General features: G+C 44.8%; 1 protein-coding gene across 5 annotated transcripts in view; it reads left to right on the top strand.

Moving 5' to 3' along the window:
* DGKZ (diacylglycerol kinase zeta) overlaps positions 1-19,349 on the top strand; it is a 180,311-nt gene that overhangs the window by 127,983 nt on the left and 32,979 nt on the right. For all 5 annotated transcript variants that reach the window (XM_066583402.1, XM_066583403.1, XM_066583399.1 and 2 more), the window contains 11 exons: positions 1,456-1,516; positions 1,870-1,983; positions 4,459-4,599; positions 5,803-5,881; positions 7,547-7,602; positions 7,683-7,745; positions 9,996-10,069; positions 12,838-12,949; positions 14,546-14,745; positions 15,998-16,098; positions 17,571-17,650. In XM_066583402.1, coding sequence (XP_066439499.1) covers positions 1,456-1,516; positions 1,870-1,983; positions 4,459-4,599; positions 5,803-5,881; positions 7,547-7,602; positions 7,683-7,745; positions 9,996-10,069; positions 12,838-12,949; positions 14,546-14,745; positions 15,998-16,098; positions 17,571-17,650 — 1,081 coding nt within the window. The remainder of the gene's footprint in view (positions 1-1,455; positions 1,517-1,869; positions 1,984-4,458; positions 4,600-5,802; positions 5,882-7,546; positions 7,603-7,682; positions 7,746-9,995; positions 10,070-12,837; positions 12,950-14,545; positions 14,746-15,997; positions 16,099-17,570; positions 17,651-19,349) is intronic.

Genomic DNA, 19,349 nt, shown 5'->3' with positions numbered 1-19,349 from the left:
TTATAATTCCATCTCTCTATTCTGTTTACGGAGCAGAGAAAGGGAAGTTAAACATTTCAGGTTTTTTTTCTACGCCATTGATTTCTGTTGGCTTTAAAAAAAAAAACGGAACATAAAGGGAAAGCTTCCAGTTTGCTTTTGTTCCGTTAGGTTTCCATTTTTTAATGGACCATATAGCGCATCCTGCAACGCTATTCGTCCAGGTAAAAAATAAGAAAAACTAACGGAGGCAAACTGAAAGCTTTCCATTTGTGTTCCGTTTTTTTTAACCCCTTAAGGACCAGGCTGTTTTGTACCTTAAGGACCAGACACTTTTTAGGGATTTTACCCATGTGGCGGTTTTACTGCCCTATTTTTTTTTTTGCTTTAGCTACCAAAATTATTTTTGCTGCGTTTTTTCCCCCCTGACATATAGGACTATTTTTTTAATATCTTTTTCACTGACTTTTTTTTTCTCCTTTTTTTAGTTTTATTGGGGGTAAAATGCTAAAAAAAAATTTTTTTAACATTTATAATTTAAAAAAAAATTATTTTTATATTTACACTAAAATAAAGTATGGAATGGGTTCCTCTATTTGTTTCGGACGTTTTGATATATAGTATGTATGGTTTTGGTTTACAGGGCGCATACAGCGACGGTTTTTGTTGCCGTCTGCTTTGTGTTATTCTCTTTCTTTTGTATGATTGTTGTTTTATTCTGTTGTTTTGTTTTACTTATTTATGTAATTGTGTTTTTTACTATCTGTGTCCCCCATGACGTCATATAAGACCTCTGGGGGACATTCACTTTTTTTTTTTCTTTATTTGACACTTTCCCACTATAGCTAGGGTGTCCATAGGAGCCCTAGTTACAGGGGAAAGCAACCCCTGTGGTGACATTAGTCACCTGCAGAGCTGCCAGGGTCTAGTCTGACCCTCCAGCTCTGCAGCAGAAGGGAATCCCGGGAGGTCACATGACCCCCCGAGGCTCCCGTAGTGAAAGTACTTCTTACTTTTACTTTCCCCATACAGTGCTCATTGAGCACTGTATATCGGGGAAGCAGAAGGCAGGAAGGGTTAAAAACCCCTCCTGCCTTCTGCTCCAGGTTATCAGCTGTCACTAACAGCTGATAACCCGTTCCTTCCTCTGACTGATTGCAGAGTCAGGAGACTTAAAGCACCGCGGTAATTTTACTATTGGCGGTGCTCTAAGCCAAGGACCAGCCGCCGTATATATACTGTGGCTGGTCCTAAATGGGTTAAAGCCCATTGAAATCACAGGCGGAAAAAAAAAAAGGAAACGTTTATTTCCCTTTTTTATTTCATTTCTCTGCTCCAAAAACGGAAGTGAATTATAACTGCCAGCCCTAATGGAAGTGTGAATGCATCCTTAGTGCTATGAGTATGGCTGTACTCCTGTATGGTGCCTGTGATGTGTACAGAACACTCATCCGTCTCTCTTGTATCTCTTGGCAGGTTAGAGATGTATCGGAAAGTTCCATCGCTGCGTATCCTGGCGTGCGGAGGTGATGGCACTGTGAGTCTCGTGTTTCTGTCTGACTACTGTGCATTGTCCGGGGACGCCGTGTACTGCCGACTGTCTTGTTTTCTTCTCTCTGGATACATCTGTGTGATTCTAGCTGATATATTTAGACTCCTCGCCAGCTAGAACAAATAAATCAGGCCGCGGAGCGTCACACCCGCTGCTGCCCAGCACTCCGAGATCTAGGATCTCAGCATTGTCTCATTTACTGATCTACACCCCGGCTTCACCCTGACCTCAGACTGGTTGCACATCCTAAGTCACAACAAAGCGATTTTTGTTTTTTGACCCTAAATTGCTTTTTGTCCGCTTTTTTGAGTATTTTACAGTGTGTGTTGTTTTTACAGGTCGGCTGGATTCTCTCTGTATTGGATCAGCTGCACCTTTTTCCTCCTCCACCTGTTGCCATCCTCCCTCTCGGCACAGGAAATGATCTTGCTAGAACACTCAACTGGGGCGGGGTAAGTTGTCTTCAAGATAAGCCATGGACGGCAGCGCTGTCCTTGAAGGAATACAGTATTCCTACTGTTTCTTAAGCATTTATGGCATTTCCACAGCATATACTCTAAACATGTAATACATTGGGGGTCCCACTTCTAAGGCCCTTGTCTATTTAGAGAGTGCAGGGCATGTGACCCATGTTAGCTGATTCAGAGTGCCCACTAGTGACTTCTTTTCCAGCCATTGAAGAGGTGGTCTCGCTTGCTCTCTGTTGAACTCATGTTTGCAATGGAAAGAGCTGAGCAAGCAGCAAAGTAAAAAAAAAATCACTATTATGGTTTCTTTCATTTTACCTTTTTGACAGCTACATTGGTAACATCCCGGCTTTACATCTTCTATGCACAAAACTGCATAGGGACGAAAACTAGGCTGGAACCCAAGGGTCCAATATGTGGGATGGAGACCTCTTTGGTCTCCGTTTCACATGGTTTCTGTCGGTGTTTAACCCTTTCCAATCCAATTTGTATTCTGGTTTTCCTAAAGGGGCTTACACTTTTTCTGCTGTTATAGAACAGCGCTATCTGCTGGCTAAAGCCAGAACTGCATGAGGTGACACTTTCGATAGGCTCCGTCAGCAGAGAGGCTGGCATTATACAGTAAGAGAACCCACGACGGATGTCTTCCAACATCTGAACTGTACAGCCTTAAATCATAATGTCTTTAGACATCAGACAGTGGATTGGAAGGGGTTAAAGCTGGGTAGAAAAGTTCCTTGTCTAAAAATACTGACAGAAACCATGTGAAACGGAGACCAAAGAGGTCTCCCTCTCACATATTGAATCCCATGGTTCCATACAGATTTCCATCCCTATGCAGATTTCTGCCTAGAAGACCAAAATCCGAGTCGGAGCGGACACCGGACACAAGAACGCAGTGTGAATTGAGCCTACGTTTAAGCCCTTGATTTGCTCCTATAGACCTGGTCGTCTTTTTATCAGGCTGATGCATTGACACTTTGGTGTTTCCTATATCACTGCAAACCTGCGTGAAAAACTAACTGAAGGGCTTAAAATGTATTGGTGGTTTCTGTGGAGATGCTGTTTTAAGCAACCGGATCATTTTGTGATGTATATGGTTAGATTGGATGAATTGCAGCCAATGAATTAGTCTTATCAGACCAATATTACACTATAAGACGTATACCTGTCAGTTTGCTGTGTACGCCAAAATGAGATGTATTAATGATGATCAGACACGACAGATTGAGGCGCGACCTCAGATGTCAACTCTACCATGTGAAACACTACTGTCCCTTTGTGATCCCACACACTCACACTGACCAATTTCATGTGATTGTCCCCATTTACAAATGCACTGCTCTGGACCGCCATCTATTAGCCAGCTTGGAAAGCAGCTCTACAGAGCATCCCTCTCTCTCTTTCTCTCTCCTCTCCTTTTCTTCCCTTGCTAGAAAAGGCTGGGATTCTGTTTTCTGATCCCGGTGTTGATCTCGCACTCTGTTATGTGCCAGAATAAATTGTTATTCCACATTCTCCTGTACTTGGTTGCATGCCAGAATGAGGTGTGATCCCACAGAATGGGCCGTCCCTTTATACGTTATCCTACCAAAAGTAATTTATTTCCACATGTTAGTACCTAGTAGGGCTTCTTTGGCTCTGATGACATTAGATACTCTCCATGGTATACTTTCTTCCAATGTCTGATACACTTGAGTTGCTATTTCCTACAATTCATCCTGCAAATGTCTGGTGAGTTCTTTTAAACAAGACACATTGGCCCATCCACAATGGTGCAAAAAGCGTTGTCATTAGACAGCTGAGCAAAGGAAGAACATTCAAGATGGACATATCTAGGTGTCGAGGACGCCTGGGGTACGCCTTTTGCCTGAGTGTGTTGTGCCAACAGTTATATAGGGCGGAGGCTCCATTATGGTCTCGGTTTGTTGGTTGTAGTGACAAGGACCATGATCACGGAGGTGACCTTGACATTCTAGACAATAATGTGTTGCTGACAATGTGGCAATACTCTGGGAATGATCGGCCATACTTCCAACAAGACAACGTGCCGCGTCACACATCCAACACTGTTTTACATTAGTTTGAGGATATGAATGTTCCACAATTGGACCGGCTGCACAGAGTCCCAACCTGAACCCTACTGAGCATCTTTGGGATGAACTGAAGCATTGGGTCAATAAAAGATGAACAGCGTCCATGTTCTTTGAGAGAACTCGACAGGTATTTGCAGGATGAATGGAGGGAAATACCAGCCGAAGCATATCAGATGTTAGTAGAGAGTATGCCATGAAGAGTATCCGATGTCAGTGGGGCTCCTTTGGCCCTAATAAGTAGTAACATATGTAAATAAATACTACTTTTGATTCTTGTTCAGGGGTCCAGTCACTTTTGGTGCGATAGTGTATTTTGGATTCCTTATTGTGCTCATTGGTCCTGTATTTGCTGCTGTTCCTGTAGGGTTATACGGATGAACCCCTCTCTAAAATCCTGAGCCATGTGGAGGAGGGATCCGTGGTCCAATTGGACAGGTGGAACTTGGAAGTGGAGCGAAACCTTGAGGCCTGTGAAGAGGACCGAGGAGAAGGAGCAACAGATAAAGTGAGTGATGACCAACTTGTGGGATGAAATGCCTTTATATAAAGTTATTAGAAATAATCCTATAGAAATACACTATAAGGGTGGACACTCACTGGCGATATTTTCTTTCTTGCGCTGCGAGAGCACGAGAAAACTCTCGCCTCGCAGCGCAAGAAAGACGCCGGAATAGAACCGGCATATCGCTAGTGCTTTCAATGGGGCCAGCGGCAGCAGCGCTAGCTAGCCCCATTGAAAAGAGATGGAGAATGCCGCGGACTTCTGCCACAGCTATGATAGCTGTGGCAAGAGTTTCCTTCATCCCCGCGGGGAGGAAGGAATCCTCTGCCACAGCTGTCACAGCTGTGACAGAAGTCCGCGGCATTCTATCCCATTGCTTTCAATGAGATCGGCACTGCTGCCGATCCCATTGAAAGCACTGCTTTCTGCCAAGCCCGCAGTATGATTATCGGGGAAGGGCTTGAAATATAAGCCCTTCCCCGATAATCATCAATAAGTGTTAAATTTTTCTTTTTAATTACTCAACTCTCCGGCGCTCAGATGTGCTAAGGGCTATGTGTCATTGGCTGAGCGCTCAGCCAATAGCTAAGCACTAGCTGCTATTGGCTGAGCCCTCAGCCAATCAGCACAGCCCTTTCAGGAGGCAAGGATTTTTAAATCCCCGCCTGCTGAAAGAGCTTAACAGCAGTGCAGGGGAGCCAGCCGGAGAGGTGAGTAATTTAAAAAAAAATTTTTTTAACACTTATTGATGATTATCGGGGAAGGGCTTATATTTCAAGCCCTTCCCCGATAATCATACTGCGAGGCTTGGCAGAAAGCAGTGCTTTCAATGGGATCGGCAGCAGTGCCGATCCCATTGAAAGCAATGGGATAGAATGCCACGGACTTCTGCCACAGCTGTGGCAGAGGATTCCTTCATCCCCACGGTCCCCGCAAGGATGAAGGAAACTCCTGTCACAGCTGTGGCAGAAGTCCGCGGCATTCTCCATCTCTTTTCAATGGAGTTAACGCTACTGCCGCTGGCCCCATTGAAAAGACTGGCGATATCCCGGCGTGATGCCGGTTTTTTTCTCGCACTGCGCTGCGAGACTTTACCTTTTACTTTCGCAGCGCAGTGGAGAAAAAACCGCCAGTGGGTGTTCATCCTAAATAAGTAAGTATACGAAGAAAGCACTTGCTTTTAAAATCTGCTTCCTTTTCCTACAGTTGCCTCTGGATGTGTTCAATAATTATTTCAGCCTGGGATTTGATGCTCGTGTCACCTTGGAGTTCCATGAGTCCAGAGGTAATGTCACGGACGTGAGTGGGGGGGCGCAAGTGTCTACTATACAGTTGAAGATCTGATGTAAAGCTGTAGCATTCAACCCGTCACCCTAGTGGTGATCAACCTTGTTGGGGGTCATAAATTAGCTGATAAGAAACTTCAGGAGAAGAGAGAGCAGAGGGAAACTATGCCCGACACTCGTCTCAGTGATGCTCGCTCTTGTGCTGTTACACAGGAGCGAGTATCTCTGGCATCGCTCACAGTGCTGACAGAACGGAGGTTGAGCGGGCCGGGAAGCGTTCTCCATTTATAGTAAAAGTGAACAACACGGAGCAGCACGTTGTTCAGTTTTCTGCATGCATTTACACAGGACGATTTTATGGTTCAAATTCCCACCGAAGCGCGGGAATCTGAATGATTCTCAACGATCTACCTGCGTAAAAGGGCCATAAGCCGCTAGTCCAGCCTCACAGACAGACCTCTTACTGAGATACTCCAGTGTCTTTATACAGTGATATGTAGAAGCTGCAGAAGACAAACGCTACAAATTTTTAAATTAACTCCTACTGCAAAAATGATTGTCAGCCTAAGGGCTCCTTCACACGAGCGCTGCGATTTTTGGCCGGCCCAAGAATCGCATGAACGAGGGGCAGCCGTGACCAAGTCACGGCTGCACCTCCCGTTTAAGTGCCCTTTTAGATGGCCTGGGTGTGGTGAGTATACACAAGGGCGGGATACCGTTGGGCAGGGTTACAGAGAGTTTAGCTCTGCTAAACTCCCTCCCCCTGCCAGCTGCTAGCAATGGGAGCGGAATGGGGCAGGAGCTAGTGTGCTAAACATCCGCCCCTCGACGGCTGCCTGCAATTGTGAGAGGGCGGAACCTAGTGTGCTAGTGTCCCGCCCTGTCCCACTCTCGCCCTTTGCAGGCAGCTGGCAAGCAGTAGAGAGGGGGAGGGAGTTTAGCAGAGCCGCTAAAGTCATTTTTCTCAAGGCTGAATTCTCATATTGATATATTAGGAAGCATCATAAGACTTGTGTGGGCTTAACAGCATTGTATACTTGGGTCAGCCTCTAACCATATGCCCTATTCTAGTCCATATTGAAGAAATGGGTAGCGTTCTACATCATTAGCCATAGCAGCTCTTCCTCTAGATGACGGCGCTCATCCACGACCTTACAGGGATGTCCCATTGATTTCAATGTATCACTTATTTTACACTTCGTGGGACTCTCAGCTATGCCAGATCGTTATCAGGGGACTTGTCATGCATGAAAGGGATGCCCAACTCAGGAAACCCATTTAAAGGGGTAATACATCTGGACATTTCTTTGCCATAGGGCACATGGACACCATAAAGGCAAATCCCCTTACTCAAAACTCCTATGAGCTAGAAGAGAGGGACGTTGCAAAGAGGGGAAATGAGCGGCTGCACTGTGCTTTACCCGGTGATACCAGCTGATTGCCGGGGACTAGAGAAGCCCTTCCTCTAGCTATTAGATGGTCAATGAGGTGGCTTCATTCTATTCGGAATTGTCCAGATGGGACAATGCCTTGAAGTCTGTTTTCTCTCTCTTTGATAGTATATACTGAACTCGGTGTGTCTTATTACTACATATCTTTGTTTGTTGTACCCAACCAAGTACGGTATGTGGTCTGACTAGTTGGCTGTATTTTTCTTTCTTCAGAGGCTAACCCTGAGAAATTTAACAGCCGATTCCGCAATAAGATGTTCTATGCTGGGGTAAGTCTGTCTGCCGATGTCCTCCATACTCTGACTCACGCCTTGCAAGTACCTAACAGTCATTACCTCTTCTATCCCAGACCGCCTTCTCGGACTTCTTGACCGGCAGCTCTCGAGATTTGGCCAAACACATCCGAGTTGTTGTAAGTTGCTCGATCCTTACTTATATATTGGTCTAGCAGAATATCGATGCAAGGACAAAAAATCTGGTGCTGATTTTACCAGCAAACCAAGAGAGTTGTAACATGTATGTTCACCTTTCAACATGGCTTTTAAGCAGACTTAAAGTGTCCCTCCAGTCTCATGACAAAATTCTGTTCCGGGACAGGAGGGGCGGGGGTATATTACCTATAGTTGTAATTCGCTGCTGCCGCATTGATCTACCAGTTTCCAGCCCTGTTTTTGGTTTCCAAGATGACTGTGGCAATTTTCTAACATCCTAATGCACAATGTGTGCTGCTTTCTGATTGGATGGCTGAACATTGCACCTTGGAACTGGGATAACAAAATAGAAAACCTGCAGGTAATCTAGCTCTGCCCCCTACAGTCCTGTTCAGTAATGTGATGTAGGAAAAAGTTTGTTCTAAGGTAAGCATACACATAAGGCCTTTTTCACACGGGCGACAGCGACATCGCCGCAACAAAATCGCAGTGATATCGCATCTGTGTTCTGTGTGATATCACTGTGTTTTTTCGTGGCAATATCGCTATTTTGTGTCGCTACAAAGTCACATGGGGTGCTACAACGCCTTCAATGAATGGCTGTGATTTGGTTTATCAAGCGCCGGCTCTGATTGGTTGAGCCAGTGCTGGTTCTGATTGGTTGAGCTGCAGCGCTCAAGAACCAATCAGAGGCAGCGCTTCTTGGAGGTGGGGTTTTTCAAACTCCTGACCAGGAAGCCTTGCCTGAAGACTGAACACAAGTGCCGGGACCTGCAGAGAAGATATGCAGAGGAGCGGACAGCGGCTGTTAGGTGAGGGTTTTGTTGTTTTTTTTTAATGCACCTAGCGCTTATTTTAGGGCTTTTACAGTAGGACTCCCTACTGTAAAAGTTGCATCGCATGAAAACCGCGTGCCAATATTCAGCAAACAGCAATTTTTTTTTCGCAATGTAGCAGGCTACAAACATCACTAATTTGAAAGAACCCATTGGAAAGCACGGGCTTCACATACATGTGATTTGTAGCGCCGTTGCATCGCGAGAAAATCGTGCGGTTTTTTTTTGTCGCCTATGTAAAACCAGCCTAAAGGGGTTGTACCAAGATTTTGAGTTCTACCTTAACCACAGGATAGAGAATAACTTGCTTCTCGGTGGGGGTCTCACCACTGAGACCCCTGCCGATCTCAAAAACAGGACTGCCATGTCCCGTTCCGCCTGTCACTGCGGGGGTCACTTCTCTCCCCACAATGACGTCCGAATGAATGGTGCACTGGCCAAGCATATACAGTCGGCGCTCCACTAATTTTAATGGGGCTTATGGAAATACCCGGGTGGGTGCTGTTTGGGGATCTCTGCAGTCCCATTAAAAGTAAATGGAGCGCTAATTCACTTCTGTGACCGGCTCTCCATTCAGTCTCCTCCTCACAGCGGTGCAGTAACCTTACAGTGATGAGGACGGAGAACACGGGACCCCCATTCTTGAGATCTGCGGGGGGTTTCAATGTTGAGACACCACTGATCAGCAAGTTATCCTCTGTCCTGTGGATAGGGAATAACTTCTAATCTTGGTACAACCCCTTTAAGGACCTTTTACATGGCTCAATATGAGCTCTATAACGAGTGCTGATCAAGTGGCCAAATCTGACCGCATGGGAGACCAACAATCATACGATCATATGTCCTCCATCTAGCGTCATCGCTGTTTGCACCACATTCCCTGTTGGGATGGGGAGATGTGCTGCCGACAATTATTTTTGGTACCACCTAAAAGATTCAATCACCTGACAAACCTGGCGGCACGGTCACACAGGTAGATGATGGGGTCGCCAACATTCGTTCATCTGGCCATGTAAAAGGCCCTTCACAGTGGGAAGTAGGTGCTCCAAATGGATTGTTTTCCCAGCTAATTACAGTATTCTAGCCCAAATCTCTGCCCTATTTTAACAATTTGCAGAGAAAACCAATTATGTGTTATTATGGAAAGTGTGGGTTTTGTGTTGCCGGGGTCTAAACGCCGAACCTTCATGCTAATGAGCGCAATAAAAACCACTGTGGTCATACTGTTCCCTCCGCACTGTATAACAATGCTAATTATATTTAATGGAGAGGGTTTTCTTTATCCTTATTCGCAAGATATTTGTTCAATTTAGCCAAATTATTCCATTTACCATTCATCAAAGCAAAAGAGATGATTGATTTTTTTTCTTTGTGTTTTTTTTATGTATTTTCCAGTGTGACGGCACCGACCTGACCGCGAAGATTCAGGAGCTGAAGTTACAGTGCTTGGTGTTTCTAAACATCCCTCGGTGAGTAGTGACTGTGCAAGCGGATTCATGGACCTCGATTGCCTATTATAGGCTATAGGTGGGTTAAGAAAACACCATCAACACGCATTAGCGTCTGTGTTCACTGCATTTTTTTTTTGCGCACCGTGTTTTTTGTGGGTTGTGCCAAAACTCACATTACTTGAGCGTATTTGCGTTTTTTTGGGGGGGGTTATGAGCGCTAAAAACAGATCGGAAAGGGTATTGTTTCTCCTTATAACGTCATCCATGCTCCTCTTCCCATTTGAAAAAACGGATGACGCACGAACTTAAAAAACGCAAATACGCACCAAAAACACACACCGTGCGTTGTCCATAGACCAGAATTGCATATGCCCGTATGATTTAGCCCATTCACATCTGCGTTGGAGATTCTGTCCGCATGCCAGGCCCAAACTGCACTGTACTGCCCCTACTGACGTATGGGGTCCGATCCGGCTACCAGCGTTAGAACTGCCATTTTACGGGACAGAATAGCGCAGCATGTTGCATTATTTGGTTCGGGATTTTCTGCTGGATCTGCGCCCGCGGGTCCGTTCAGTGCCTTTCGGCTCTTGCATGTGACGGGTTTTTCGTTATTCCGCTCCGAGCACGGAGCCAAACAAATGAAAATCTGCTGGAGCCCCAATGTAGTTGTGAAAGGGGCGTTTGTTAATAAACTTAACTGGAGCAACCAGTGTCAGACAGCTGCTGCCAAGGCAAATAGGATCATGGGGTGCATTAAAAAGGGAATAGTTGCAAATGAGAAGAAAATCATGGAGAATTTACTAAGCCTGGTATTTCTTACACCAGTCTTAGGCCTGAGTACATTGGGATAAAAGGTGATGAATTTATTAAAAGGCTCAGGCCCATTTACACGTAACGATTATCGCTCAAAATTCATTCAAACGACTGCAAATGAGCAATAATTGTAGCATGTAAACGCTACCATCGGGCACTTTTCATATGAATGATAATTTTAAGGTGAACTTAAAATCCATCCTTCAGCCGTAGAGAGATACAGTATCTCTCAACGGACCGCATGCGGTGTTCTCCGCAGGAAACAAAACATTACATTGTATTCTGCCGGCAGCCCCGACCAGAACAATGCAGCTGCGTGCAGAGCTCAGACTACATGCTGGGCTCTGCAAACAGCTCCCGAAGGCCCTTTTACATGCAAGTGGAGGTGATAAAGTGTTAATGGGCATTAGTGTCCATTAACACTTTATGCAAAATGATCGCTAGAACTTTCGATCGTTTTAAATATTATATCTTTGCGTGTAAATGGACCTTGACGAAGCTTCACTTGTCCGTCTGCCAAAAAAAAGCAAATCTAATTGTATGCCATTTTCTGGTGTACATTCTAGTAAATCTATTGGACTGACAGCGGTCATCATGCCTAGCGGCGCCCACTTTTCAGAAGTGTTGAGAGAAGGTAGAAGTTGCAAATTTTAGTGCTGATATAAAGTTTGCCAAAATTTGCAACTTTTATTCTCCAGAAAACTGGCTTAACCCCTTGAGTGGCACGCCCGGAAAATTTCCGGGACGAGCTCCACTGCTCATAGTGACATAGCCCGGAAGATTTCCGGGCTATGTATCACTATGGGAGCTGCAGAGCACAATGCCACAAGCTGTGACATTGTGCTCTGCCTGCACAGACCCACACACAGCAGTGCAAGGGCTTTGAAAAACCAGCAGAAGATATTGCCGATATGCCGGCAATATCTCCTGCTTTGTTTACAGGTTGCCATAGAGACCATCGGCTTGTCAGAAGCAAGCCGATGGTCTCTGTGGCAGGGAGAGCTGGTTGTTAGCTGTCAGAGGACAGCTAGGTACCAGCTCTTACAGCAGAGATCAGAGAAAACCTCCGATCTCTGCTGTGTTAACCCTTTACATGCTGCAGTCTATGTGACTGCAGCATGTAAAGGGCTGTCACTGCAGGATGTAAAGGGCTGTCACCATCGGACCCCCGGAATGTGATCAGGGGTCCTGATGGGTCCCTGTGGAAGTCCACCAAAGGGACAAAAATAAAAAATTTAAAAATTAAAAATTATAAAAAAAAAAATAAAAACACTTGTCTCCCTTTACTTTGTAAAAAAACCAAAAATACAATCACACATGTGGTATCCGTGTGCGTCGTAATGACCCAGAGAAGGAAGTTAATGCATTATTTAACCCCTTAATGACATGGCCCCTTTTTTTCTTTTTTCCCCATTTCTTTTTTTCCTCCCCCCTGTTTAAAAAAATCACAACTTGTCCCGCAAAAAACAAGCCCTCATATGGCCATGTCAATGGAAAAATGAAAAAGTTATGGCTCTTGAGACGCAACTGCAAAACTAGTTGAAATTCAATGATTAGACCATTTTAAAAAACCTGCCCTGGTGGGCACGACAGGGTGGTAGGAAACCCGCCACTCAAGGGGTTAAATGGTTTAATACATTCACCCCCATAGTTCTACAGCGTTATTCTATCTGCTGTGCGACTCCACTCCGGGGTTCAACGCAGTGTAATATTTGTGAACCTCTCTGCCGGAGTCATTATATGCCACCCAGGGAACGTTGCCATAGGGTTATGTAACACGCTACACTGTTCTCTACTCCAAATGTAACAGAAGCATTTGCGAACCTCTTAAAGCGAAGAGGAGTCCGATTTACAATAGAAGTGAAATGAAACATAAGTTGATTTCCCTCTAAATTTGTTTCATCACTTTGATGTTATTTCATTAACTCTTTACTCAACCTGTTGGTTCCTGTGTTTTTTTTCCTCTACAGATACTGTGCTGGCACTATGCCATGGGGCAACCCTGGTGAGCACCATGACTTTGAACCTCAGAGGCATGATGACGGATGTATTGAAGTGATTGGCTTCACTATGGCATCATTGGTACTGTAAATGTCCCTGTGACAGTCACCTTGCTCTGTTCCTAAGTGGCTTTTTGTCTTTAGTTCTTTAGGTTCTGCATGCAGAATATACAGTCAAACATGTCATTTGTGTTGCCACATGCATGTTCTTCCTTTTGTTTTAGGCTGTGGTGTAGTGCTTGTGTCCCTTGTATTGTTAGAGTGAGGAGGTACACTAGAGTCTGATTTTTTTTGTGTCTTTAAACATGTTCCCACAAGGTGGCAGCGTTGTCTTTTATATACAAACCCTTGCATGCGCCTTCTTGGTCTGGTAGCTCCACAATCTAAGAAGCCTGGTCACTATCATGGCTGCTGTGATTCCATATGTTGCATGTATACACTAGATGAGGCTGTGATGCCATTATTCGGAATGCACAAATCCTAAAAACAACTCACCTGCTTCTTAGTTGTGTCTGTTATTACCATATATTTGTACGTAAAATACACTATCCTACCAAAAATGGTTGGACGCCTGAGCAAGAATCAATAGTGGCATTTATTTCCATGTGTTAATACTTAGTGGGGCTCCTTTGGCTCTAATGACATTTAATGCTCTCTGTGGAATACTTTCTACTAATGTCTGATACGCATCAGCTTGGGTATTTCCCTCTATTCATCCTGCAAACATCTGGTGAGTCCTCTCAATGAAGATGCATCGGCCCATCTACAATGGTGCGAGGAGCGTCGTCATTGGACTATTGAGCAATGGAAGTACTTTCTATGAAGGGATGATTCACACTACTCCAACTTCACATCAGATGGACATACCTGGGTGTGGAGGAACTCCTTTTGCCGGACTGATGCCAACAATGGAATACGGTGGAGGTTCTGTTATGGTTTGGGGATGTTGTAGCGGCAAGGACCATGAACACTAAGGGGACCCTGACATTCTAGATAATAACCTGCTGTTGACAATGTGACAATACTCTGGGAATGGTCGGCCATACTTCCAACAAGACAACGTGCCTTGTCATGCATTCAGTGCTGGTTTGAGGATATGGACGTTCCATGACTGGATGGGCTGCACAGAGTCCCAACCTGAACCCTAGTGTACATCTTTGAGATGAACTGGAATGTCTGGTTAGGAAATATGAACAGTATCCATCTTCTCTGACTACCTGACGTTTGCAGGATGAATGGAGGGAAATACTAGCTGAAGTGTATCAGATGTTGGTAGAAAGTATGGCAGGGAGAGTATCCAATGTTATTAGGGCCAAAGGGCCCCACTAAGTATTAACCTGTAGATAAATACTCTGTTTGATTCTTGCTCAGATGTCCAATTACTTTTGGAAGGATAGTTATATTACTAGGTCAGAGAAGTCCAGATGGGTGGAGAGAGAGAAAAATGTTATATACCCATAAGCAGGATTTATTAGTGTCTTCTGTAAACCAACTAGCTGCTTTTGGCGGCGCCATCCATTCTGGCTTTGCCATGCCTACTTACGTTTATACTCCCCGCACCTTGCTACGTTGGCACATACAATATATTCTGTTGTGTATTGGGCTGCTGCTGTGTTTTCTCATTGCTTTGCGCTCTGACATATGTATTCATTAGCTTTTCCATTTTTCTTACTTCCAGGCTGCTCTACAAGTTGGAGGACACGGAGAACGCTTGCATCAGTGCCGAGAAGTCCTACTACGGACATACAAGTCAATTCCCATGCAGGTTGATGGTGAACCATGCAAGTTGGGGCCATCTGTAGTGAGGATTTGTCTGCGCAACCAAGCCAACCTCGTTCAGAAAACCAAGAGGCGGACTTCTCTCCCTCAGCTGAATGAGTAAGGGTCTTTACAGTGTCTTGTGCGTATCCATTGATGCTATGCCATACTACCCTGTTTCCCTGAAAATAAGACATAGCATGATTTTCCAGAATTTTTGAGGATGCAAAATGATTTTTCAGGCTTTTTGAGGATGCTCGAAATATAAGCCCTACTCCGAAATTAAGCCCTGCTAACAGTTAATTAAAAAAGTCAATTTAAATAGTGTCCAGGCAGCTATACATGTAAAAAAGTTAAACCTTTTTGAACAAAAATGAATATAAGACACTGTCTTATATTCGGGGGAAACACGGTATAGCTCATCTTGCTGTTGCTTCTAAATACCCAGTACTCGGTCTTTGACCCAATAATTTGGCTATTTCGTCTCATGACATTCATGCCTTTTGTTTTATGAAACTTTGTTATATTTGGAAATTGCATGATGAGCAGATCTCTCATATGATGACATTACTGGTATTGCTCCACCAGAAGCTGCAGTTATGGCCTTTTTCCATGGGCCAATGGTCGGCCCCAACAATTCGTTTGCTCAGTCATCAGCACTTGTAAATATGCCCCCAATTGGCTAATGAATGAGCACATGCTGATTGGATTATGCTGCAGAACAATGGTTGGCAACAGCACATCTGCCCGTGTGAACAGGGATGTGCTGCCAATTAGAAATGAAAGATTGTATTGCTGATCATTCGCCCCCCCGTATAGCCGGCATTAGTTTCTGTAAAGGCCATTTGAATGGGCTCTGATCTCCTTAATTGATGCTCATCTAATTGGCTGCTGTCACCCCATATAGAAGGGCCTTTTCACAGGAACTCAACTTTTTAAAAACTTTTTGACGTGTCAGAAACTTTGATTGGAGGGAACCCGGGTGTTGAAAACCCAACAGATCACTAAAACATATGAGGAAACATTCAAATGTTTCCATTACTGTTCAGAGTGGGGTACGAGCTCTATAAAAAGTCTATTGAGTTCATACACCTCTCACAATGACAGCTAATTGGTCACTATGACAATGTAAAAAGTTTTTAAAAAGTTTAGTTCTACTTTTATATTCTCCCGCCTTCCCTTTTATACTCTCAGTATCACTCTAGCTTGTAAAGACTTGTCGTAACATCGCATTAGGGAATTGCTCCTATTGCAGATCTCGAATAGAACAGTTACTGTAAGTCTTCAAACCAGACCTTCCGTTTAACTGGTTCATGGAAGTTCGCTTCAATCATGTCAGCATAGTCCTCTAACACGCGTGTTTTGGCTTTAGTCAGCAGCCGGTCCCAGACAGATTACGTCTGCGTGTCAATCGTATTTCCATGCATGACTATGAGGCTTTGCACTATGACAAGGAGAAGCTGAGAGAAGCCTGTGAGTATTGTATTCTCCTAACTTTGTATTCTCTTGCTGTAAACCTGAAGTTTGAGGGTCCGATCTAGGAACTTTTTTTTTTTTTGGTGCAGGTTTTATTGCCCCTTTCTCGTTATTAATTTACAGCAGCCATTTACTGTGCAATATATCTTTATGAGCCCCGAGTAGTCACATAAAACTAATATAGTTGGAGAGTTGTGACCTCATCCGCTCAGTATTCAGTAACAGAAGCGATGTTACCTGCTATAACTCATGGAAAAACTGTGCTGTAGTGTACATTAGAAGACTTATTTAAAGACCCGGAGCTGCTTGCAGATCACAGAAAAGCAGCAGGTCACAAACTTTTTATACCCATATAATAAAGAGCTGACAGCCAATCAACTACTCTAGTTCTATCCTGAGAGTGGTGATGTCATTGTGTTGTCATCAGGCGCTTATAGAGTCAATGGATTAGAAGCAATGCTTGTAACACAATGTCTCTCCCCAAGCCTTCCACTCGGCATACTGATAGCACATAGTTTACATACAGACGCATAGACTTCTTTAGACCTCTATGCAACCCTCTTTAGCAGTGGAAAGACAGCCAAAGGGGCACAGCGCTTGTGGAGGGCTGCTGCCTCTTTGCTTGAGCGAATGTAAGGGATTAATGGCGGAGATCGATTTTCTCTCCGATCCCCGCTGTTGCAGCTGGATGCTGGCTGTCGGCAACAACCAGCTCCCACTGCAAATGGCGCATGCTTAGCTCCTGAGCCCACACTTATCCATATGCTGTAAATGTATAACGTTACAGGAGAACCCCTTCCCATGTATATGTACATCATGGGGTGGAAAGGAGTTCAAAGGGGCATTCCCATCTTGTAAAATGATGTTGTATTGGTCTGGAACCCCTACCGATCCTGAATAAAGGAGGCACAGATTTCATTTTGCTTCCCCTTTTTGGAGTTTGTCCTGCACATCGACTCTCCCCACCACCACCTGGCTGTGCAGGGAACTGCAGTATAGACCCCATTCAAGCGAGCGGGACTGGATACAGTTCCCTGCACAGCGAGTGGCCGTATGTGACTGTGTAGGCAAAAGCCTTGCTGGGCACGCAGCACTGCGGCCCCTTCGCTACACTCTCCGAACATAAAGTGATGGCATATCTTAGTTCTATAAGATAGAAATGGCTTTAAGGCCTAAAGAGTTATTTGGACGTTCCCTTAAGCTCTCTTATTATCGTCTCCCGTCCCCAGACTCATGTTGTATATCTTTATGTAGCTATAATGTAAAGCAGAATATGCAACATTGAAAATGTGTTGACCCCCTGTTTTCTTTCCTCTCCCTTTTTTTTCATGCCCCTTTTGTCCTCACCCACCCCATACCCCCACCACCGCTCCCCCATCCCCTTTTTTCTTCCACCCACCCCTCCTTTTCTTCCTCTCTTTAATTCACTCCCCGTTTCTCTGGTTTTATTCCCTTTCTGGTGATTGCAGCTCTCCCACTGGGAGTTATTGTGGTCCCTGGAGACAGTGATCTTGAGACGTGTCGTATACACATACAGCAGCTCCAGGAGGTAAGGACACGCTGTACACACATACTAATCAGCCGCGCATTTACTGTACGCACACAGTTGTTATTTGTGCTCTGTAATAGGCATTTAGGGGTATAGATGGGGCAGTGCCATGCTGGCATTAACTCTGCTGGCTAGAAGTTACGTAGACCAACTCCGGAGACCTCAAAAATTTTAACTATGTATCAGCCGCGTCCCTAATTGGCAAAAGGCACTTTTGCGGGCATATAATCAGCTCAGGTCACAAAAGTGCAGCTTGTACCGCACAATGAATTCCCCTCCTTCCTCCCACACAGTAATGTGCCATGACACCGGAGCCTCGGCCCGTGACCCAATTGCATTCTCATTCTCGCCGTAGGCTGTGAAAGGGCTCTGGCGCTGCCTGTACCGTACTTTTTGTACCATGAGCTGCTTCTGCAAAAATGCCACCTAGACATTGAATTTGCTTTGCACTTTGAACGCCATGTGCTGCCAAGGGTTGCTGGATATTTTGATGTGATGCCCAGTGACTGGTAGAAATCATTCCATAGCTGATATAGTGCCAACATCCGTGCCATACTGATCCATCTCTGTCTCCAGTCGGGTTCATAATCTAATTTCCCAGATGGCGGCACCCTGCCATAGATGGGGAGAACATAAAACTGTATATAGATCTTGCCATATTTGAACCCAGCGCTGCAAGGCACCAATGCCAATCACTGACTCCGGTGCCCAGGAAGATGACCACTTAACGTGTCTGTGTCTCTACATCTCGTTATGTGTTGATCACCAAAGTTCGTATTGTCAGGGTATGATGGGGGTTGTAGTTCAACTTTTTTAGAACAATAGTCTGACTTCTGCTGTAGAGAAACTACAACTCCCATCATGCATCGATGAGGGCTGAGGTTCTAAAAGGGCTGTCGTCAGTCTTTGTATATACTGCCGAGCTCTGTCCCATATGCCATACTAGTTCTTGCAAGAAGCAGCATCTACTCCCTGCAGGGAGATGCCACAGACGCCCGGTGCCCAGTTGCACATATGCCACTCAGCAGCGCTGCAGGGACACGCTGACATCATGGAAATAGTTTGTATTGCACATTATTCCAGACTGAGCTGTTTTATGTGGCAGAATCCCAAAACCGCCACTTTATTTCTCCCATCAATCCCCCTCTCCCTCCGAGCGCTGAGGTCATCTGAAATGGATTTAGATTTATTTAACTTGGCGCATAATCCCGAGCGCTCGACAGGGAACCGGCTGCAATGACACCTTCTCCTTCACATGGCCGGAAATACGAATTGAGCAACACTTTGCCCTATAGAAATCAGTGCTTTTCTCTGCAAACACCTTTTTTTTTGCTTTTTTTTCGCTTTTTTTTTTTTCCTAAAAAGCAAAATTTTTTAGAATTATAGTGGATTGAGTTTTATGTTGGGAGATATAAAGGAACTTAAAGGAGGCATTGCCAAAGAATAGATCAAGCATCCAGCCCCCTCTTAGGCAAAAGTTTAATCATCTGCTGTGCACCAAACCTGGATAGTACTGGACGTTGCATCGCTAAAGAGGCGAGGGTAGGAATTGATTTTGATTAACCCTTTGCAATCCAATTTCGGATTCAGGGTTTCCTAGGGGGCTTTCTTTTTCTGCCATTATACAATAGTGCCATCTGCTGGCTAGAGCCAGTACTGCGGTATGGGACATGCTGGAGAGGCCCCCAACAACAGAGCG

Source organism: Eleutherodactylus coqui, chromosome 11, assembly GCF_035609145.1.
Source record: "Eleutherodactylus coqui strain aEleCoq1 chromosome 11, aEleCoq1.hap1, whole genome shotgun sequence".
Lineage (NCBI taxonomy): Eukaryota > Metazoa > Chordata > Amphibia > Anura > Eleutherodactylidae > Eleutherodactylus > Eleutherodactylus coqui.
The sequence above is the reverse complement of the archived record's forward strand: the minus strand, read 5'-3'. Positions and strand labels throughout refer to the sequence as shown.